General features: G+C 44.9%; 1 protein-coding gene across 12 annotated transcripts in view; it reads left to right on the plus strand.

Annotated features, from left to right (window-relative positions):
- The window catches only part of PPIP5K2 (diphosphoinositol pentakisphosphate kinase 2), a 160,743-nt gene that overhangs the window by 53,969 nt on the left and 82,679 nt on the right, over positions 1–24,095 (plus strand). For all 12 annotated transcript variants that reach the window (XM_040421590.1, XM_040421591.1, XM_040421593.1 and 9 more), the window contains exons 9-15: positions 6,176–6,297; positions 8,120–8,221; positions 8,581–8,667; positions 16,737–16,812; positions 17,018–17,127; positions 20,405–20,490; positions 20,584–20,709. In XM_040421590.1, coding sequence (XP_040277524.1) covers positions 6,176–6,297; positions 8,120–8,221; positions 8,581–8,667; positions 16,737–16,812; positions 17,018–17,127; positions 20,405–20,490; positions 20,584–20,709 — 709 coding nt within the window. The remainder of the gene's footprint in view (positions 1–6,175; positions 6,298–8,119; positions 8,222–8,580; positions 8,668–16,736; positions 16,813–17,017; positions 17,128–20,404; positions 20,491–20,583; positions 20,710–24,095) is intronic.

Raw genomic sequence — 24,095 nt, forward strand, 5'->3', positions numbered from 1 at the left:
AACCCTGAAGGGGCAAGAGTGGACCAGACAGTGACGTTCCTCTGTTCTGCTGATTATTGCTTGGAGTTCTGAGGGTGGGATCTCCATGCAATAATCCAAAAAAAAAGGTCTTCAATGTATTTTTATGGAAAACCTGTTTAAGATTAGCAATACTGGCACAGCTCACTGGTTTCACGATATTGATGATGCTGTTTGTCCTACTTGAATGACTTTGAGAAGAAGCTGTAATTACACTGCACCGCCATCACAAAGTAGACGGCGTGCAGGTAAACATTGAAGTGGACATTCTCACAAGCTCAACGGTCCCTTCAAACAATTGATTGGCGGGGCTGCTGGGATTCGGACCTCACCGATCTGATATTATCCTGAGGACAAGTCTTCAATGTCATGACACTGCACTGTCCCTTTAAGATAACACATTTCAGACTAAGCTCCCCTCCCTCAGATCAGAATGTAATGGCCACCAAGAGGTTGCTCGTTTTACTGTAAAATAAAAGTCAGCAATATCTTGTAAAGATAGATTTGCATGTACTGTTCACAATACATCATGAATGTATTTCCATTGGTGTTGCCTTCATATGCCTATTAGTGAAATATTCTGGCCTACGTCTAGTAGATAAACTGTGTATTTTTATAGAGTCCCTACATTATAATCTGTCAAATTATTGAGAACAAGTATTCATAGGAATGCTCGCTCCTGATAATTGCCTCGTATAATCGGGCATTCGATCAGCTGATGTACAGCTTGTTCGTTTTCAGGATTAAAGATGCCTGATTATTGGCAGCACATCCCTGATAATGAATAAAATCGTTCCTCCCGCATTCAGTTTGCATCAGACTGTGTAATCAGGCTGGCGCAAATGAGCTCCAGTAGATGTGCTATCATCGTCGAAGATCGGGCAGTATCATATCACCCTTAGGCCCCTTTCAGACGAGTGAGTGTCTCGCTGCAAGTCCACACCGCGGCACCCGGCCTGAACTTCCAGCACTGCCGGGGTCACATAGCATTACATTGATTTATGATGCTATGTAACTCTCTTAGGGCTGTTTTACACGAGCGAGTCCATTGCGGGAATCACGCTCCGTGTGCGAGTGTGATCCTCCGCTCTGGACTTGCAGGAGCGCACGGCATTATCATGATTTATAATGCTATGTGTCTCTGCATGGCCTTTTTTCCACATAATCATAGTGACATAAAGCTGTCAGTATGATCCTGTAGAAATAAGGTCAAGCAGAGACACATAGCATTATAAATCATGATAATGCCGTGCGCTCCTGCAAGTCCAGAGCGGAGGATCACACTCACGCGGAGCGAGATTCCCGCAATGGACTCCAGGGATCTCAAGTCTCCCGGAGGTTCAGGGAGTCTCCCGCTATTAGATAGCAGCTCCCTGACGCCCTCATGTGAGACAATATATCCCGGAAAGGTTTACTGATAGCAGAGAGATAAGAGAAGTGACAGGACAGAGTGTTGAATTAACCCTTTAGGGTCAAATTGGCTTCTCAAGGAGATCTATATGTTAAAGGCATCCCTTCTTCTGTCTCATTCAGTAGCTATAGAACTATTGAGAGAGATGCATTTTTAAAAAAAATACATTTACACATTTAACCCTCCATTTTTATTATATTATTTACCCCAGTGTTCAATTCACCCCCCCTGGATGCTTGTTTTTTCCTACAGTGGGGTAGATAATTACACCCAGGGTTTTAAAGAATAAACTTCCTGACTCAGACCAAGAGCCGACTCAGCGAGTCAGCAAGTGAATCGAAGCATCCGCGCATGCGCATTGCGCAACCTAAGCTTCGGTTCACTTGCTTCTTGTCAGGTCAGCGAATGAACCGAAGATTCGATTCATGAATCGGTTCATGTGAAAGATCCGAACTTCCCATCTCTAGTTTACTCGCAGTAAACCTTTCCGGCAACCTGTAGCAGTGCCCCCTTCTCGGCGCGTGTGCACAGTGCAAGAAGAAGCCGATGCCAGCAGTCCGCAACGGCGCATCAGGCTGAGCCTGTGCGCACGCGCGGGATCTCAAAACGGGAGGGGAGGGAGAGGCGGCACTGAGGAGTAGAAGGCGGCGCTGGGCACGAACGGCGATGCGTGAGGCCGGGCACCATGCATCCACAGACCTCCCCTGCTTGGGCACCTTAATTCAATGATTGACAGGTTAGTAAAACCTGTTTTTCTGCAGAATAAAACCACAAATAGCTTTTATAAGGCCACCTTAGAAATCAGAATGCTACCCTGGACATGAGCAGATGTTTAGCTCACAGGGCTTGTAGGTGGTGACAGAATCCCTTTAATCATATACATAAATATGATAATTTGGGGCAGGGTAATGAGCCTAGTCCTCCACACCATAGAGCAAAGTGTGCAGATACTGCATATGTTTGGAAAATGTAATAAAAAGTTTGTGAAAGAAAAAAAAAAAACTCACTGAAATGAGTTTTTGCAGGTTGGGATGTCTGGGACTCGCTCGTGTGAAACAGCCCTTACAGTTCTGGAGTGTATTGGATGACACTGACATAATGCTGTAAGTAGCAATAAATACTCGAGCGTTTATGATGCAAAAGAATAGGTATTTATTGGATAGTGCGGCTGTATGATACTTGTGACGTTTCGGCCACACTCTGACCTTCATCAAACTGGTGCTGCTTGGTAGATGGATGTCCTGGGAAATAGGCGTGCAGGAAAGAGTGCAACAGCACTGAGGGGAAAGACGCCTTCTCCCTCAGTGCTGTTGCACTCTTTCCTGCACGCCTATTTCCCAGGACTTCTATCTACCAAGCGGCACCAGAGTGTGGCCGAAACGTCACAAGTATCATACAGCCGCACTATCCAATAAATACCTATTCTTTTGCATCATAAACGCTGGAGTATTTATTGTTACTTTAAGATGGGGTAGGAACCTGACTTCCAGCAGCAAGCAGACGGCCGAGTGCCACAAAGTTTTATTAATATATAATGCTGTAAGTGTTATCCAATACATTCCAGAACTGTAAGGGTTACATGGCATCATAAATCAATGTAATGCTATGTGACCCCGGCAGTGCTGGAAGTTCAGGCCAGGAATTACCGCTAGATCCTCTTTGCAAGATTTTTATGCTTCCACATGTGTATTTTACCTCCGGTGTGTGATTTTATTATTCTGTTTTTAATTGGCGACAATAAAAGGTAAGTTCCAGGTCTGACACCTTCAAAGGAAATTTACATTGGAATTAATCCTGGTGTGTGAACATACCCTAAATGTTCAGAATCGAAAGGGGGTCGGACTCCTTTCTTAAAATAAACCATATTAATCAATCCAGCTCCCAAATTAACATAACTCCTTTAGGCCTCTTGCACATGAACGTTGTGTGCCTGTGGCCGTATTGCGGCCTGCATATGGCGGGTCCGCAATACACGGGCACCGGCCCGTGTGCACACCGCATCACTGATGCGGACCCATTCACTTGAATGGGTCCGCAATCACGGAGATGCAGAACAGAAGCACTGATCGTAACCCTACGGAAGCACTACAGAGTGCTTCCGTGGTGTTTCTGTCCATGCCTCCGCACCGCATAAAAATAGAACTCGTTCTATTTTTTAGCGGTGCGGACGGATCACGGACCCATTCAAATTGCGGTCCCCATTGCACGGAACGGATGCACAACGTTCTTGTGCAACAGGCTTTAGGCTGAGACCACACCAAGACTCTTTTATCACATTACTAAAACTTGATCTGAAATCACTCTATAGGTAATGCATTAAGTAGCTTGAAATTCGCTTCAAAATTCCTTCAACCAACCGAGTACTGCTGGAACGATTTAATCGAGGAAAAAATTGCTGTGATTTCAGCGCAATTTCCAAGCTACTTTTTCATCCATAGAGTAACATTAAAATCTGTTGCTGTAAAATTGGTGATTACAATTGAACAGTGATGGTCAGTTCGCAGTGTTTGCCTGCGAACGCATGCGGGCTGCCATCTTGACTCCGGCCCTTACCTGTGCCTGTGCGCGAGCCGGTCTGAAATCAAATGCGGTCACCGGGAGCAGGCAGTTCCGAGAACAGCCCCTGGGGGCCTTCATCGGGCTGTTCTCGGAACTGCCTGCATTTGCGTACAGGCACAGGTAAGGGCTTACCTGTGCATCGCCGGACGGGTGAGTCAAGATGGCAGCCTGCATGTGTTCGCAGGCGAACACTGCGAACTGACAATCACTGCAATTGAATTTATCCGGCTGATTACTTGGCTGCAGCGATTTGGGAGCGATTTTCAAGCTAATCCATAAATTTCCTATAGACAGTGATTTTAGAACAAATTTCTTGTAGTGTGACAAAAAATTTGAGGTGTATCCCTAACCTTAGAATAAATATTGGATTGAGCATGATCTATATCTATCTAAATTCAGGTAGCCTAATTTATTCATTAACTGCTAGGGTGCTGCCACACATTCAGGGCTTTTTAATGCAGTTTTTGAAGACAAAACCAGGAGTGGATTGAAAAAAATTTGGAGAAGTTATATCTGCCCTTTAATGCTTTCTCTATCGCACCTGATTTTGGCTTTAAAAAGCCTGAATGAGTGCACAGACCTTTAGGGTGGTGTGCAATCCGTGCTGTGGCTCTGAGATGATGGCAGACCGCTTTGGGGCTTTTGTTGGAAACCTCTCCGTAATACGGCATAGGCTGATTGTTTAGATCTTGCATATGGCCTTGTGTCTTAGGCCTAATATGTATTAGGGTGGGTTCACACGGGCGTGTCCAGATTAGGTCCGGATGCGTCCCGGTGTATTGTGGCAAACCCGCGCGATTAGGTACGCTATTGTAGTCAGTTTTGACTGTGATTGCGTTCTGATTTTCAGTTTTTATCGCGCGGGTGCAATGTGTTTTGCAAAACCGACTGTGGTACCCAGACCCGAACTTCTTCACAGAAGTTCAGGTTTGGGTTAGTTGTAGTGTAGATTGTATTATTTCCCCTTATAACATGGTTATAAGGGAAAATAATAGCATTCTGAAAACAGAACGCTTAGTAGGTGATCAATTGAGGGTTAAAAAAAATAAAAAAATAAACTCACCTTCTCCTCTTGATCGCGTAGTTCCCGGTCTCTTCTTTACTTTATTTAATTATGAACTACTGGCTAGGACCTGTGGTGACGTCAGATCACATGCTCCAATCACATGGTCCATCACCACGGTGATGGACCATGTGATTGGAGCATGTGATCTGACGTCACCACAGGTCCTTTAGCCCACAGCTCATCATTAAAGAAGTAAAGAAGAGACCGGGAACTACGCGATCAAGAGGAGAAGGTGAGTTAATTATTATTATTTTTTTAACCCTCAATTGATCACCTACTAAGCGTTCTGATTTCAGAATGCTATTATTTTCCCTTATAACCATGTTATAAGGGAAAATAATACAGTGAATAGACTTTCACCTAGCAACCGTGTGTGAAAATCGCACCGCATCCGCACTTGCTTGCGGATGCTTGCGATTTTCACGCAACCCCATTCACTTCTATGGGGCCTGCGTTGCGTGAAAAACGCAGAATATAGAGCATGCTGCGATTTTCACGCAACGCACAAGTGATGTGTGAAAATCACCGCTCATCTGAACAGCCCCATTGAAATGAATGGGTCGGGATTCAGTGCGGGTGCAATACGTTCACCTACCGCATTGAACCCGTGCGGAAATCTCGCCCGTGTGAGCGCAGCCTTAAAGGGGTTATCCGGTAATTAATATTGATGACCTATCCTCAGGATAGGTCATCAATGTCCATATCCGCGCGAGTCCAACACCCAGGACCCCTGCCGATCAGCTCTCAAAGCACCGGCCTCTTCCTAGGCCATGTGACATCGCCGTCCATCGGTCACATGGCCTAGTTGCATTGAATGGGGCTGAGCTGGGATACCAAGCACAGCTTCTATATAATGGATGACGCTGGGCTTGGAGAGCTCAGGTGAGTGCAGCGGCTCACTGAAACAAACCCCCGCTGATGTGATAATCATGACTTATCCTGAGGATAGATCATCATTATCAATTCCTTGATAACTCCTTCAGTTCATCCCATGAGAGGTCAGTGGACATGAGCAGCATGTGTGTGTTCCAGATCTACCAACATTGACAATGAAATGCAACAAATTCTCTTGAATTATTAAATGTACTGTACATGTCCTTTATTTTCATTGACTCTAACAGCAAACTGTATGTGGTTTCGATTTGCTTCGCGCAAATGGCCAGTCTTATGTCTGCGATGTCAACGGATTCAGCTTTGTGAAGAACTCTATGAAGTATTATGATGATTGTGCCAAGATTCTTGGGTAAGATTATGACTTTTTGGTGACTAATTTGATAAATGGTGACTAGTTTAATACATTTGTTAGCTTTGCAACTGTCACGGTTTCCAAGCAACTTCCCACTGACTGATTGCCTCTGTGTGTCTGTCTGTCGGTCTGTCTGTCTATCTGTGTATGTAGCATCCTACACTACATGGACGAAAGTATTGGGACAACTACACGTTACACCTACAGGAGCTTTTATGACCTCCCATATTAAATCCATAGTTATTAATATGGAGTTGGTCTCCCCTTTGCAGCTAAATCAACTTCCACTCTTCTGGGAAGACTTTCTACAAGATTTTGGCATGTGTTTGGGAATTTTTGCCTGTTCATCAAAAAGAGCATTTGTGAGGTCCAACACGGATGTTGGATGAGAGGACCTGTCTCGCAGTCTCCATTCTAGTTCATCCCTAATGTGATGGGGTGGAGGTCAGGGCTCTGGGCAGGCCAGTCAAGTTCTTCCACAGCAAACTTACCCAATAATGCCTTAATGGACCTTGCTTTGTGCACTGGGGCACAGTCCTGCTGGGACAATTAAGGAGTCTTTCCTAAATTGTTCCCTCAAATTTGGAAACGTACCATTGTCCAAAATTTTATTGTATGCTGAAGCATTAAGATTTCCCTTCACTGGAACTAAGGGGCCTAGGCCAACCCCTGAAAAACGACCCCATAGCAGTAGCCCTCTTCTACAACACTTTACAGTTGGCACAATGCAGTCAAGCAGGTGACATTCTCCTGGCATTCACCAAACCCAGACTTGGCCATCAGACTGCCTGAAAGAGAAGTGTGATTTGTCACACCACATATCACATTTCCACTGCCCCAAAGTCCATGGTGCTGAGCTCTACACCTCTCCATCCAACTCTTGATATCGTGCTTGGTGATGTAAGGCTTTCTGCTCAGCCATAGAAACCCATGCTATGAATTCTCGGCTGATCTTAATACCAGAGGAGGTTGTGTCAGCAGAGCGTAGGGGACTGTTATGCACTATGCTCCTCAGCACTTGGTGACCCTTCTCTGTAACGTGGTCTGTCACTTAGTGGCTGAGTTGCCGTGGTTGCCAAAAACGTCTACCTTGTAAGCATACCACCCACAGCTGATTATGGAACATCTAATAGGGAAGACATTTTGATGAGCTGACATGTTGCAGCATCCTATTACAGTATCACACTGGAATTCATTCAGCTCTTTAGAAGGACCCATTTTATTCACAAATGCTTGTAAAGGCAGCCTGCATGGCTAGGGGCTGGATTTTATACACCTGTAGCAATGGGACTGAATGAAACACCTGAATTCAATGATTAATTGTGTATTCCATCCTCAGGCAATGGGGGGGCATAGTGCTAAGATATGCCCCCATTGTCTGATAGGTGCGGGTCCCAGAGGTGGGATGTCTAAAACGAAGCCCAACAAGAGGTCTGGACCGTCCACCACCAAGCCATTCTATTGGCCCGCCGAAAATAGCCGAGCAGCGCGCTCTGTTATTTTCGGAATCCCCATAGAAATGAATGGAAGCGCACCGTGCTTGCGCGGCCACCGCTTCCATTCATTTCTGCGGGGTCGACAGAATTATTTTTTTTTCGGTGGCCCCACAGAAATGTATGGAGGGCAGCTGCGCATGCGCAGTGAGAACTCCGGGACTTTGCCGACTCTGTTTACAGAGGTGGGAGCTGCATCTATCAGACAATGGAGGCATATGCTAGTGAGATGACACAACCCCTTTAAAGAGTTGTGTCCAAATCTGTCTCTCCATATAGTTTGTCTATCGATCATGTAACTAGTTGTCATGTTCCCTTTATTTCAGAAACATCATCATGCGTGAGCTTGCTCCTCAGTTTCAGATCCCTTGGTCTATACCACTGGAAGCGGAGGACATACCTATAGTGCCCACAACATCTGGGACAATGTAAGCACATATTGAGCTGAGCTCTTACTATGCGTCTTGCTCACAAGGCAGTCGCAGGGTATTTTCATCTCCTCCATAGTAACACGTTACTGGAGGGTGAACTGAGTAGTGATGCCCTCTGGCCTTGTATTATGTGTTTGTAGGACACTTTAACCAGAGATATATTTTGCAGAAAGATATTTAATCAAAGATGAATGTAACATTTCCACTTATGTATTTATTGGTTAGGTAGCATGTCGGCACGAGAGATTTGAAACTGACTAAAAGAAAACGTTCTATGTCCGTAGCAGCAGTCACAGCGCAGCGCTCCGTGTATGTTCTACTCTTTTTAAACCCTTCCTATTTTTTTTTTCTTTAAGGATGGAGCTCCGATGTGTTATTGCAGTGATTAGACATGGCGATCGGACACCAAAACAAAAGATGAAAATGGAAGTAAGACATCAGAGGTAAGTAGTTTGTGGTGACTACCGTGGAGAATCGGAGGCTGAAATTTATTACAATTTCTATTTTAGTAAACTGGATGACAACAGATATGGTCTTCTAGACAGCCCTCAAAAGATGTCGGTCACCTTGTCCACCCTTGTAAGTGTCTCTAGTTATGCAGTGATGCCTCCCTTTCTGGTATTGGCTATTATTGCATAACTAAGCAGATTTGCCACCATGAATTCTAGGAAATCTGGGTCACTTACTTTTCCCAAAAACTTAACTCAAGTGGCTGAATGCTTGACAGTCTGAAATGAGAGTACTATTTAAGGTTAATATCAATTTCAAATGGACTGAATACCGCCACAATTTAGCATGCATCCCATGACTCTGGTTTAATAGAATGGTGGAGGACTTGTGTATTGTGGGCCAATGGCTAAGAAAAGCTGCAGTATTTTACTTCTATTTTAGAGCAAAATGAATCTTTTAACGGGAACCCGTTTCCCATATGCAGCTAATGATATGGGGCTGTAGGTGACTCCACAGCAAAATCATCGCTGTGTCTTTTAACCCTTAGGATTTCCATTCATATAGCTGTACCAGGGCTTATTTTTTGCGGGACAAGTTGTTCTTTCTAATGCCACCATTAATTATGGCATACAATGTATTGGGAAGCGGTAAAAAAATTGGGGTGGAATTGGAAAAAAAAAACGCAATTCCTCCACCGTTTTACAAGTTTTGTTCCGTTTGTGACAAAACTGACCCATGCCCTTCATTCTCTGGGTCAGTACGATTACAACTATACCCCATATGTATAGGTTTTTCATGTCTAAATAGTGTAAAAATAAATTTAAACTTTGAAAACAAAAAATATTTTTTTTACATCACCATATTCTGACCCCATAACTTTTTAAAGTTACATCTACTGAGCTGTGTGGGGGCTCATTTTTTGCAGGATGATCTGTAGTTTTTATTGGTACCATTTTGGAGTGTGTGTGACTTCTTGATCACATTTCATTACATTATATTATATTAAGTGAAGCTTTGAAAAAATGGCAAATTGGCCATTTTGACCTTTTTTTCTATTATGCCATTCGCCATATTGGAAAAATATTTTAATAGTACGGGCGTTTTTTGTCACGGTGATACCCATGATGTTTATATTTTTTGTTATTTAGGTATTTATTTTTATTATACGGAAAGGGGGGTGATTTTAAACTTTTAAATTTTTTATATATTTTTTAAGTTTTTTTTAAAAACTTTTTTGTAATGATTTTGAAGCTTGAATATGAGCCTACAAAATCCATTTTTTTTATTTTGAACAATCATGTATTTTTAAAAATGAATTTATTACTGTCTGTTGCTCATTTTGTTGCCCTGCCTTCTGGTAGCCAAAATAAGAATTGCAGTTTGAATGCTCTCAGCCTCGCGAGGCTGAGCGTATTCAAATCAATTACCGGCATCCTCACTGGCCACAGATGCTTGTAATACCCCTGGAAGTGTGAGCTTACAGGTTTTTGACCATTTAGATGCCGCAATCTCACTTGATCACACCATCTAAAGGCTTTAATTACCGCGATCGGCATTATTGCAGGTCGTGGTAATTAACCGCAGGTCTCTGCTATTTGAAACAGCAGAGACCTGCCGGCCATGACGACAGCTGCCCGTGTGCGGCTCACAGAAAGGGAGTGGGTATAGAGCGATGGTATACTGACCTCCACAAACACAAATAGAGGTAACAGTATAGTTATACTAGCAAAGTGTGTCTACTTGTGAATTGCTACAACAGTGTCAGCCCAAAGGGGTGGCAACACTGTTAATCAAATGGTTGCTAGATAGTGGTAGCTCCCTACATTCTCCTGACACAAGTACTTTGAAAGTGTGATTTTGATCTTGTGAAAAAGGACACGCCATGATGTACAAATGAAACTGGAATACTCGCGTCTATATCAATTTCAGGACGAGTTAAACACCAACTCATGACCCCCACAGGGTAAATGTGAACTCATATATGGAATAAATATTCCCATGCACTCTACAATCCACAGATATTAATAGGCTATCAATGGTTGCAGATAGCAACCAGCAGTAATAACAATCATCTCACACTCCATTGCTAACTGACAATTTTAATTGTGTTCTTTTTTCTCATATATTCCTTATAAGTTTTTTTGTAGTGAAATAATAAAGATAAGATTTTAAATATTAGTTAGGGACCCCTATAGGGATTTATGGTCCTACAGACCATTAGAATATAATCAAACAATAACCCGAGGGTCTCTAAAAGGGACCTTGTTGATAACCCCCTTACTTAGGTGCAACAATTGCACTCCCACGGGGTACAGGACTCTCCATATGCACTAGTTTTCGCCGTGGGCATTCGCCCCCCTTCATAAGTAAGGTATTCTCCCTAGTACTTGCCGTATGCATCCACCTTCCTTAGGTAGCTTATTGCACTACAATTATATACGGTTCCGACTGTCGCACTATCCTTCCATAGACGGAATGTTGCACATCACCGTGATTTCTGTCCCATTTCCCCCTTCCGCTAGTGCTCCACTAGCGGGGAATAACTAAACATCTTCGGAGGCTGCAACTCTGCGGCGCCACTGCTCGAGGTGCCTTCGCTTATTCCTAGGGGGCGTGGCAAACAGTCGGTACTCGCAGGTGCCCGGCACTCTTACCCTAGTGCTATATGGGTGCCACCAGTGGACACGGTGGCTATTCCTTCCTTTGGTGCTGGTTTCGTGCTTGGTTATAACATCTTCTGTCTTCTCAGGGGGTTCCTAGCATCACTTGTGTCCTAGAGTACACCCATCTCCATGGGCCTACGTTGTTCCAGTCGGTCATGATATTGTCCGCATCAATACGTAGTACGTACTCCATTGCACATATATGGTGAGTACGTTCCAGCGAGTCGAGTGTTTCACTTAGGCCTCATGCACACGACCGTTGTGTGCATCTGCGGCCGTTGTTCCGTTTTCCGTTTTTTTTTTCACGGACCCATTGACTTTCAATGGGTCAGTGGATAAATCGGAAAATGCACCGTTTGGCTTCCGCGTCCATGATCCGTTTTTCCAGTCCGTGAAAAAAATATGACCTGTCCTATTTTTTTCACGGACAACGGTTCACAGACCTATTCAAGTCAATAGGTCCGTGAAAAATCACGGATGCACACAAGATAGTCATCCGCGTCCGTGTTCCGTTTCTGTGATCCGTGTCCGTTTTTCCCATCATTTTCAAAGCAAACTTGACTTATTATTTTTTTTTTCACTTCATGTCCGAGGATCCTGCAAAAATCAAGGAAGACCCATGGATGAAAAAACGGACACGGATCACGGTACAACGGAAACCGTTTTTGCGGACCGCAAAAAAAAAAACGTCCGTGTGCATGAGGCCTAACGAAGTGGTTATGCTGGCACTCAGGTTTAGCTCCTACAGCTTGTTCTACTCCACAGGTGCAGCTTTTCGTTAATGCTCGAGTTCGTGGTCACTCCAGTGGGACATTCCCCTTAGGTAGGGGCCCTACCCTGGAGCTAGCTTGGCAGTTGCGCCTGTTCAGCGCCCTTCCGGGTAGAGTTTTGAGGTTAGCTCTACTTCACTGGGGCAGTGTGGTACGTGGCTTCTACGGATAGTCTTAGGCCTCCCCCTCGGTTTTGTGCTGACTGGGCAAGCGCTGGCTACTACTGTGGGAGCGGTGTTGCTTACCTCTACATGCTTGGTTCTTACTGCAGAGCTCTGCACAGCTCTTTCGTCAGGCGGTGAACTCTTAACACTGAATTCGGTGGCCTCCACGGGGACCCCCTCCTCTGCTGGGGTATGGGGCTAGCAATACAGTGTGTCCCCTTACTTGGCTTCCTCCTCAGGCTGTGTTTTTGCACAGCCACTTTGTCCTAGGCTACTTTGGTACAGTGCCGGTCTCAGACTGAGAATGGGCTCAAACCTAGCCTATTCTTCTCCTGTCTTTTCCCCCTCTGACTCAGGGTTCATAGCCGTCCCGCATGCCTTGGTAGTTCCTACGTTGCTACTTTCCCTCATCTGCATTTGCACAGGGTATAAGTTTGGTGGACTTCCTTTCCAGGCTCGATCTGGTCCAGACTGGTGGGCTGTGGCGCCCTCCACATTCCTCCTTCTATGGGCACTCTTCCATTGGTCCGGGTGAGCTAACGGTATCTACACGAAAGCTTCCCACCTTTTTTCTCCAGAGCCAGAGTTCCGGAAGCGTGCGACGGGACGCCCTGATTCCCTTTGGTGGGAGTTCTCCCTCCTTACGTGTTTCTTCTCCCCCTGCCCAAGGTTCGACGGAGAATTCAGATGAAGGACATTCCGACAAATCCTAGTCGCTCCGAGTTGACCCCGTAGCGTGTGGTATGCTGACCTCGTTCTCCTTCCTGGAGACGTCACTCCTTCCTGGAGACGTCTTCCGCACTATGATTCAGGCCAGGAAGCCTGCATCGCCCAGGGTCTATTGGGGGACCTGGAGGTCCTTCCTGGGCTTCTGTGAATGCCGGGACAACCCCTCTCTTCCTGTTTTTTTTCTCCCCACGGTCCTATCCTTCTATATTCAGGGTTGGACCTTCGTTTAGCCCTCAGTTCCTTGATGGGTCAGGTGTTGGCACTTCTGTCCTGGGGCAGCTTCCAGCGTACTCTGGGTTCCCTGGTGCCCATGGAAACCTTCCTTCAGGGAGCGGCTCATACGGTTCCTCTGTACCGTCCTTACAGCCTTGGGATCTGTATGTAGTTCTCTCAGCCTTCCAGTCTTCTCCACTTGGGCCCTTGCGGGAGTTCTTACTCCAGTTCCTGTCCTGGAAGGTAGTTTTTCTTGTGGCTATCACATCGATCAGGCGGGTGTCTTAGTTGGGGGTGCTCTCTTGCAAGATCCCCTTCCTGGTTCTTCTCAGGGATACAGCAGTTCTCCAGCCCATTCCTTCTTCTCCCGAAGGTGGTCTCTGACTTCCATATCAATGAAGTAATTGTCCTTCCTTCCCTGTCCCTTTCCTTTGCACCCTACGGGAGGGAGTTACATTATTGGACGTTGTCAGAGTCCTACTCCTTGTTAGCAGCCTCCAGTCCCTCTCGGCGTACGAACCCCCATTTCACTCCGGAAGGTCCTCGCTAGGGGTTGGCGGCCTCCAAAGAGCGATTGCACGTTGGATTCGGTCTGCAAGTGCTGACGTATACCGCGCCCGGAGCAGGGTTCCACCTTTAGGTGTTATGTCTCGCTCCACTGAGGGTGGACGCTTCTTGCGCTCTGGGGCATCGCGCCTCAACTGTGCAGTTGTGTAACGAGGCTACCGGTCCTCCTTACACACATTCACAAAGTTTTTTCCAGGTGCATTCTTATGCATCGGCTGCCGCTGCTTAGCCCGCAAGGTCTTACAGGCAGCAGTTTCTTAGCTACCAGCAGGGATGCTTGCTTCCATGGGTCTGTGGTTTTTCCCTCCCCGTGGACTGCTCTGGAACGTCCCACGGTTTCTGTGTCCCCCAATGAATATGGGCGAGAAAAGGAGATTTAAAATCTTTCTCGCTCTTCATTGGGGGACACAGCACCCACCCAGTATTGTTGTCCGGCCACAGTTGTAGCTGTCTCTGGTTTGGGCTCCGTTGGGTCCTTTGACATGGTTGGTTTTCCACGTCTTTTCTCTTTGGTTGGCTTGCTTCTCCTACTGCTTCTCACAAACTGAAGCTCTCTCTCCAGGCTGGAGGGGGTATAGCTGCCAGGGGAGGAGCTAACAGCTTTTACTAGTGTCAACGCCTCCTAGAGGACATAGCTATACCCACGGTTTCTGTGTCCCCCAATGAAGAGCGAGAAAGATTTTACTGGTAAGTTATACAAAAATCTCCTTATTCCTTCTCCTCTCACAGTAAGCAGACTTGAAGAAAGAGAAGAATATTTATGGTGCACACATGAGGCTGGCTCCATGGCTTGGGCAGTGTAGGAAGACACCCCGATGACTCCATGACCTGCATTTACATATGGAAAGGTTCAAAGTGGATTTAATGTGCATTTAAAGACACAACAATGATTTTGTTGCAGAGTCATCTACAGCACCATATCATTAGATGCATATGTGATGACAGGTTTCCTTTAGGGTTTGTAGGGATGTATGTTCCTTTAAAAATAAGGTTATGTCCACAAATAGTGCAGATGCTGCTGATCATCCACAGATTGAATGGGGGGGGGGGGGGGGGGGGAATGCAGCATGTATAGTTGCAGCAAAGTTTAAAAGCCTCATCCACACATTGAGTGTCCTCACATAATGTGACTTGTCAGTTTTCTAATTGCTAACAAAATGTAGCTTTTTACAGTGCAGAGGGTGAAATCTGGTGTGGATTCTGATGCTGCGACTTGTACACCTTCAGAGGCAATTCTTTTTTATGATTTGTATTTTACTCATTTTGGGCAAAAAAATAAGATACATTTTTTCAATTGGTCTTTATTCAAAAATACTGAGCCGTTCTGTCACAAAGTGTTAACTGTTTTTCTAGCTGTGTGAATCTTTTTACTTTTCACTTTGTGCCGGTCATTTAATAACCCTTATCTGTAAATTACGAAGAGGTCATAAACACTTACTTATTTAAGCCACATTTTTATCAGTAAGATAAGAACTGAGCTTTAATGAGTGTTTATAAGGTCAGAGAGCAGAGATAAGGAGCCCGTCAGATTAGCTGGGTAACGGAGCAGAAAGAAAATTCAGATTCCTCTATTAGAGCATCTTGGCTCTGCACAGAAAAAAGGGTTCCATATTTATAATAATGGGCGATTTCAAAAAAAATAGCTGGCGGATCTCCACTGTTTCAAACAGTAGAGACCCGCGGCTAATGACCGCGATCATCATTCTTGCCATTATAGTCATTAAAGCCTTTAGATACCGTTAATAAAAAAAAATATTAGTGAGTCTTGTAGCCTCAAACATGGACTACAAAAACATAAAAAAATATATAACATTTAAATCACCTCCCTTTCCGTAGAATAAAAAAATAAATACATAAATAAATAAAAAAAATATTAAACCTCATGGGCATAACCGCGTCCGACAACGCCTGTACTATTAAAATATAAAAATATTTTTCAATACAGGGAATGGCGTAAAGGAATAACGTATCAAAATGGCCAGTTTGCCATTTTTTCAATGCTTTTCTTACAAAAAAAAAGTCCAAATGGTAGCAATAAAAACTACAGATCATCTTGCACAGCTCCGTAGACAGAACTATAAAACTATAAAGTTTTATTTTTACACTATTTAGACATAACAAACCTATACATATGTGGTATTGTTGAAATCGTACTCTCCCAGAAAATGAAGGGCACAGGTCAATTTTGCCGCAAAGGGAACGCCATAGGAACAAACCTCTAAAACAGTGGAGGATTTTCATTTATTTATTTTTTTCTAATTCCATCCCATTTGTAATGTTTTTCCTGCTTCCCACTACATTGTATACCATAAGAAATGGTGCCATTAGAAAGTACAATTTGTCCCACAAAAAACAAGCTATCATATGAATACGTGAATGGAAAGAAAAAAGTTATGGCTCCAGGGAGATGGGGAAGAAAAATAAATGCAAAAAAACAAAAAGTATCCAAGGGGTTAAGGCAGCTGAAAATCCAGGACTTCCATGTGTGACTCTGGCCTGACTGGAGTACATAAGAGCAGGATAGCGTAATCTGCCATAGCATTGTATGGAGTGAATATGGGCCCTAAAGATTAGACTAGACAGCGACAGTTGTCCCAGAAAAGTCTTGCAACCGTTTTTGTAATGATAGTTTTTTTTTTTTTGCCTTCCTCTGGATCAACTTGCAGGATAACAGGCTGAACTGGATGGACAAATGTCTTTTTTCGGCCTTATGTACTATGTTACTATAGTCAATGCTGCCTTTTTGTCATGCGACAACAGATGAGTCAACAGAACCCATGGCACCAGCTTGAGTAGGAAAAAGTCTCTCTTTTTGATAAGGATATTGGATGTGAAAGCTCTAATTGTGAAGTGCCTGATGACACACATGTTTTATAGTCTTGTGTGTGTGTATATAGATTTTATGCTTCTTCTACCCCAGAAAATGTGGTATATTCATCTCTCCTCTGTATTCAAGGTTCTTTGATCTTTTTGAGAAATGCTACGGGTACAAGACTGGAAAATTAAAACTGAAGAAACCAAAGCAGTTACAGGCAAGTGATTGTCCTATAATTCACTGTTCACACTGGTGTAATGGTTCGGTCCCATCCGCCAGAATGGCACTCATCTGCCAAAGTTTTGTACTTGGTGAAGACAGACGAGAGAAGTCAACAGAACCCATGGCACCAGTGTGACCAGAGCCTCCAGTTTTCCTGCACATACCTGGTAAATTGTCTTCATATATATTGTATTAAGCAGGAAGTATTGGACATTGCAAGACAGCTTCTTGTGGATCTTGACCAAAACAATGATTCTGAAATAGAAGAAAGCAAAGCAAAGCTTGAGCAGCTAAAGTCGGTGTTGGAAATGTAAGTGAACCTGATGACACCAACTAATGTGATCCCCATAGAACAGGGATCCTCAACCTGTGGCCCTCCAACTGTTGTAAAACTAAAACTCCCACGATGCCCTTCTGTAGAATAACTCTCTCTCTCCTGATACCGCCATACACATGCATGTTTGACTTGGCCAAGCATGTATGTGTTGTAAATGGAAGAGGGCAGAAAGGTACTGCCAGACACCTCTGGTAGGCAGATGATCACCCTGAGAACCGAAAGATTGGGCATGTTTAACTCCAGTATGTTGTATGGCCACTGATCGCAGAAAACCAAAATGTCGTGGCCAAAAGTTTTGAGAATGACACAAATATTAGTTTTCACAAAGTTTGCTGCTAAACTGCTTTTAGATCTTTGTTTCAGTTGTTTCTGTGATGTAGTGAAATATAATTACACGCACTTCATACGTTTCAAAGGCTTTTATCGACAATTACATGACATTTATGCAAAGTCAGTATTTGCAGTGTTGGCCCTTCTTTTTCAGGACCTCTGCAATTCGACTGGGCATGCTCTCAATCAACTTCTGGGCCAATTCCTGACTGATAGCAACCCATTCTTTCATAATCACTTCTTGGAGTTTGTCAGAATTAGTGGGTTTTTGTTTGTCCACCCGCCTCTTGAGGATTGACCACAAGTTCTCAATGGGATTAAGATCTGGGGAGTTTCCAGGCCATGGACCCAAAATGTCAACGTTTTGGTCCCCAAGCCACTTAGTTATCACTTTTGCCTTATGGCACGGTGCTCCATCGTGCTGGAAAATGCATTGTTCTTCACCAAACTGTTGTTGGATTGTTGGAAGAAGTTGCTGTTGGAGGGTGTTTTGGTACCATTCTTTATTCATGGCTGTGTTTTTGGGCAAAATTGTGAGTGAGCCCACTCCCTTGGATGAGAAGCAACCCCACACATGAATGGTCTCAGGATGCTTTACTGTTGGCATGACACAGGACTGATGGTAGCGCTCACCTTTTCTTCTCCGGACAAGCCTTTTTCCAGATGCCCCAAACAATCGGAAAGAGGCTTCATCAGAGAATATGACTTTGCCCCAGTCCTCAGCAGTCCATTCACCATACTTTCTGCAGAATCTGTCCCTGATGTTTTTTTTTGAGAGAAGTGGCTTCTTTGCTGCCCTTCTTGACACCAGGCCATCTTCCAAAAGTCTTCGCCTCACTGAGCAAGCTCTGCACTGGTGGCACTCCGATCCCGCAGCTGAATCCTCTTTAGGAGACGATCCTGGCGCTTGCTGGACTTTCTTGGACGCCCTGAAGCCTTCTTAACAAGAATTGAACCTCTTTCCTTGAAGTTCTTGATGATCCTATAAATTGTTGATTGAGGTACAATCTTAGTAGCCACAATATCCTAGCCTGTGAAGCCATTTTTATGCAACGCAATGATGGCTGCACGCGTTTCTTTGCAGGTCACCATGGTTAACAATGGAAGAACAATGATTTCAAGCATCACCCTCCTTTTAACATGTCAAGTCTGCCATTTTAACCCTGACATAATGATCTCCAGCCTTGTGCTCGTCAACATTCTCACCTGAGTTAACAAGACGATTACTGAAATGATCTCAGCAGGTCCTTTAAGCCAATTAAATGCAGTGAAATTTTTTTGGGGGGGATTAAGTTCATTTTCATGGCAAAGAAGGACTATGCAATTCATCTGATCACTCTTCATAACATTCTGGAGTATATGCAAATTGCTATAATAAAAACTTAAGCAGCAACTTTTCCAATATTTATGTCATTCTCAAAACTTTTGGCCACGACTGTAGACTTTGCAGTATTTTGCCATAACTTAAGTGACATCTGGTCACAGTGTTTTTTGAGAGAAAAAACAAAAACGCTGTGAAAACATAGCAAAATCCAGCCTGAAGGAGGTTTTTCTTGTATCCTGTTTGGGCTAATGGAAGCAATATGAAATATAATAGAGCAGGGATGGCCAACCTGCGGCTCTCCAGCTGTTGTAAAACTACAATTCCCAACATGCCCTGCTGTAGGTTGATAGCTGTAGGCAGTCTGGACATGCTGGGAGTTGTAGTTTAGCAACAGCTGGATAGCCGCAGGTTGGCCATCCCTGTGATAAAGCATCCCCCTCAGGCAGACCTGAAACTAGAGCTAAGAGCTGCCCCAGAATGTCCTATTTATGGGGAACTTCTCTAAGTGATAACATCCGATTGCCCAATGATCCCAGAGGCAGGACCCTGAAATACCAGTTATGTTTGGTAAAGTGGGCATTTAAAGAAGTGGTTTAGTGAAAATCCACTTTCAAAGGCACTCTTCTCTTCAAATACGAGGGTGCCTTTTTTTTTCTATTTCCTAAATTACTTTTCTAATGGATTTCTGTTCAGTGAACACAGAAAATCAAACTATAATAATAATTCCAGTCCTACCTAAAGTATCTCTACATTATTGATTTTTGGATCAAAGATGTACTTCTCAGCAAGCATTTTTGATGTCCCTACAGATTAGCCAATTAATTTGCTTCAATGTATCATACAATTCTTTTTATTAACATTTAGCTTCCTTTACATGATGGTACTTTTCTATTTGTATGCTTAAAGTGTAACTGTCATGTTCTCATAAAAAAAAAAAATATTTTAGCACGTTACTGCTGGTGAAGCATTATGCATAAAGCAATCTTTAGTTTCTTCACATACCACTGTTTTCCTTGAGTTTTCCCCTTCGTTACGACTCTTTTTTAACCTCTACAATATGAGGATCTTTTCAAGATGGATCCTCTGACAGTTCTCTGAGGCCAAAACTGCTTCACTTCACTTCACATACACACTTGCTGTAGAAAGCAGCTTCCTGTGAGCCAATCGGATTGGATTACGGAGAGACACGCCTCTGCACGCTAAAGCCTAATGCAGCCATGCAGTGTGGAGGATCCGCCCCTCTGTCTTCTGTTTACATTAAAAGGAAGAAAGACAAGCCCTAGCAACGGTCTTTTAAGGGAGCAGTGGAAAGGGACAGAGGACATTAATGAAAGCTTTTGACAATCATTGACAGACTAACTCAGGTATTCATGCCTAGCTCTAATAAACTAGCAAATAAAAAAAAGTATGACAGTTACACTTTAATCAAGGTTTCAGATACCTTGGGGGAAAAAAGCCACAGTTTTTGTGGCATTTTTTGATGCAATGTTTGAGCCAAAGCCATAATCCACTTCTGGTATTGGCGCAAAACAGCTGCAAAACTGATGCTTTTTCACAAATAAGCAGTATATTAAACTACTCTTACTTATTTAATAGGTATGGACACTTTTCTGGAATAAATCGTAAGGTCCAGCTCACCTATCTGCCACACGGCTGCCCTAAGACTTCTAGTGAAGAGGAAGGTTAGTTTTGGTGAAATAATTTTGGAAGAATATGACCAACGCAGAATTGTAGAATTGTACAATCTGTTTCTGCATTGGGGCTCTTTTTTACAGACTGTCGAAGAGAGGAACCATCTTTGCTGTTAGTCCTAAAGTGGGGTGGTGAACTGACCCCAGCCGGCCGAATTCAAGCAGAGGAACTTGGCAGGGCATTTCGGTGCATGTATCCTGGAGGACAAGGTAATCCATACAGATACTTGTGGTAAGGTTAAGGCACAGTAAAAGCGATTTTTGCAGGTTTGGTGTATTACCTTCCTATGTGCTGCACCCAAATGCTTCTGTCTGAAAGATAGGGTATTTTCTCACCAAATGGAAGTAAAGATCTATTTCTAGGGTATGCCTCCGCTTTATTGTTTGAAATCTGACTACTGAATCACCGATAAAATCCTCGGAGTCCTGTTGTGCAAGATTTGCACCACTCATTTGGATCTACACTGCTCAAAAAAATAAAGGTAACACAAAAATAACACATCCTAGATCTGAATTAATTAAATATTCTTCTGAAATACTTTGTTCTTTACATAGTTGAATGTGCTGACAACAAAATCACACAAAAAAAATAAATAAAATGGAAATCAAATTTCTCGCTGGTATCATTGGGGGACACAGGACCGTGGGTATAGCTTGCTGCTGCCACTAGGAGGCGACACTAGGCTGAAAAGTGATAACTCCTCCCCTGCAAGCTATAGCCCCTCCAGCCTGGAGAGAGCATATCAGTTTTTAGCTTAGTGTCGTAGGAGGCAGACCTCCCTGCTTAGCAGGGTGGCCTTTTTTGATTTTCTTAATTTTGTTATTTTGCACAGATTTCCTGGATGGGGCACAGGCACGCTTGCGTCCCTGTCTCCCTGGGAGGCTGGCCGGTGTTGCTTGTTCCACCGCCCTGCCTCCCCCAAGAAGACAAAGCGGACCAGGGCAGCCTCGCTCCCCTGCTTCCCGCCAGCAAGAGGGCCACCTCCTCTCCAGCCCTTCTCTGCCCGGACCCCTGATGCCTGGTGCCAGCGGTCGTGGGGTGGCCCTGCTGGACAAGACTAAGGGTGAAGACCACAGATGAAGACAGGTGAGTATTACTGTCTCTCCCTGTCCCCCTCACACCATGGCCCTTTATTAAGGAGGCTGAGAATCCTCCACCAGTCGCCGCATATCATCTCATTGAGGTAATGAAGGGGTTAATCCCAAACCCGGCGGCGGCATTTTAGATTTTCCCTCTACACACCCTCCGATCTAACGCGGCTCCTATCGGGCAGGGGACACTCAGAAACTGGCGCCGCTGCGCTCCATTCGTGCCCCTTGTTCTCAGACCGACCGGGCGGGCTCCCGGCCGGTCAAACACCATACCTTTGGCGGGTATAATCTTGGCGCCTGTTAGTGCCGTTCCGGATCCGGAAGCACCGGCGGATACGGCGGGCGGAGATCCCAGTCGGCCGGGCACCACAAATCTAGGCCCCGGCTTCATTCGGGCCTTCCGGTTTCTTCCGGCCACGCTGTTGTCTTCTCCCGGCCCACGGGGCGGGCTTCCGCGGCCAGTGGGCATAGGCGGCCTCATTCTTGCACCGATCCAGGTACCGTTGTGTTCGGCTGGCAGTGCGTTTCGGTCGGCCTGCATAAAACTCTAGTTCCCGGCTTTGCGGCCTTCTAGGCCGCAACTTCCACCCTCAAGTATGGAGGGGCGGATCCATTTTCTGGCACGAATTCTCCTCTGGAGCCAGCTGGCTCCGCCCCGGTCCTTGGACAGTTTAACCCTTCCTAATCCAGTGACCAGATTACACTTACCCTGGGTCTCTATCTGCAGGCACGATGTGCCTTAATATTGCAGTATGCAGCCTTTCCTGCCCCTTGTCCATTTGAGGTTAGGTCCTCACCCGGTTAAATAATAAAAAATAAATATATATATATATATATATATATATATATATATATATATATATATAATTTTATTTTATTTTATTTTTTAAATAAAGAAGTGCGCCCATACAGGCCTGCCCTCCTTTCCCAATCCGCCCTCCAGGGCCGTTTGGTTGATAATGCTCCAACTGCGCAAAATCCAGTGGAGTACATCTAAAGGATTCCCAATCCTCCTTACGGGCAGTTTGATTGATGGTGCTCCACCTGGGCAAAGCCAGTGGAGTACATCTGAAGGGTTCCCAATCCGCCCTCCGGGGCCGTTTGGGTGAGAAGAATCCAGTGGAGTACACCTGAGGATTCCCATTCCGCCCTCTGGGCCGTTTGGTTGATAATGCTCCAACTTCGTAAATCCAGTGGAGTACATCCGAAGGATCCCCAATCCGCCCGCTGAGGCCGGTTGGTTGATTATGCTCCAACTGCGCAAATCCAGTGGAGTACATCTGCAGGATTCCCAATCCGCCCTCCGGGCCGTTTGGTTGATAATACTCCAACTGCGTAAATCCGGTGGAGTGCATACGAAGGATCCCCATTCCACCCGCTGAAACCGTTTGGTTGATAATGCTCCACTTGTGTAAATCCAGTGGGGTTCATCTGAAGGATCCCAATCTGTCCTCTGAGGCCGGTTGGTTGATAATACTACAACTGCACAAATATCCAACTGCGCAAATCCAGTTGAGGACAACTGAAACTTCCCATCCACCCTTCGGGGGCGTCTGTTTGATGTTTCTCCTCCTGCGCAACACAGCGGAGGACCTCTGGAAGTTCCCAATCCACCCTCCTGGGTCGTTTGGGTAATAGAGCACCGTCTGCGCAATCCGGTCAGCAGACCTTTAGTTCCATTCCACCTACGGGTAGTTTGGTTCTTATGTCAACACCGCCACAGCCTGCAACAGCCATGGGCTAGAGGCTGAGAGGTGGAACTGCGCATGAGCAGGCCGAAGCAGGACAGTTATTCGGACTCTGACATGAATCCGGATCATTTTTCCAAGATTACGTCCGTGCTAGCCGGTTTTTGGTGTATGCATTAAGTGCTTAATTGGGTATTACCTCCTTCCTGAGGTGGACTGACCGCACTAGCATTGGTCTCAATGCCAGCCATAGGTGCCCCTCGTTCTGTGAGTGGCGGAATTGAAGTTCCACTGGGCTCAGTATCGTCAGCATACATTAACCTTTTGTATAGGTGGCATTATGGCATTCTCACTGCTGTCGCAGTTTTACGTACGCATTACCTCCTTACTGGGCTGGGATAATGGCACTTCCCACAGAGTACAGAACACGTCATATGACAAGTTCCTGCTAGGTGCGTTACCCCCTTCGAGGTGTGATGTATTTGCACTACCTCGGGTTACAGTACTTACTGGATATGTTACTCCCGACCATAGGTAAAGTGTTTGCACTGCCACTGGGCGCAGTGCTTACCGTAGGTTTTTTCCCCCTGCATTGAGTGGGTAATTACACTTCCGTAGATTGCGGTTCTGACTATTGCGCTACCCCCTTCCCTAACCGGGGGTTTGCGCTACCATTGGTGCTATTCCATCTCTCATTTGCCATCACATACTTCCTATGGCATTACCCGCTACAAACGATCGATTAACGGGGGAATCACTATGCATCTCTGCATGCAGTATTTCAACTACGCCACGTCTCTAGATGACTCGGCTGCC

This window comes from Bufo bufo, chromosome 2, assembly GCF_905171765.1.
Source record: "Bufo bufo chromosome 2, aBufBuf1.1, whole genome shotgun sequence".
Lineage (NCBI taxonomy): Eukaryota > Metazoa > Chordata > Amphibia > Anura > Bufonidae > Bufo > Bufo bufo.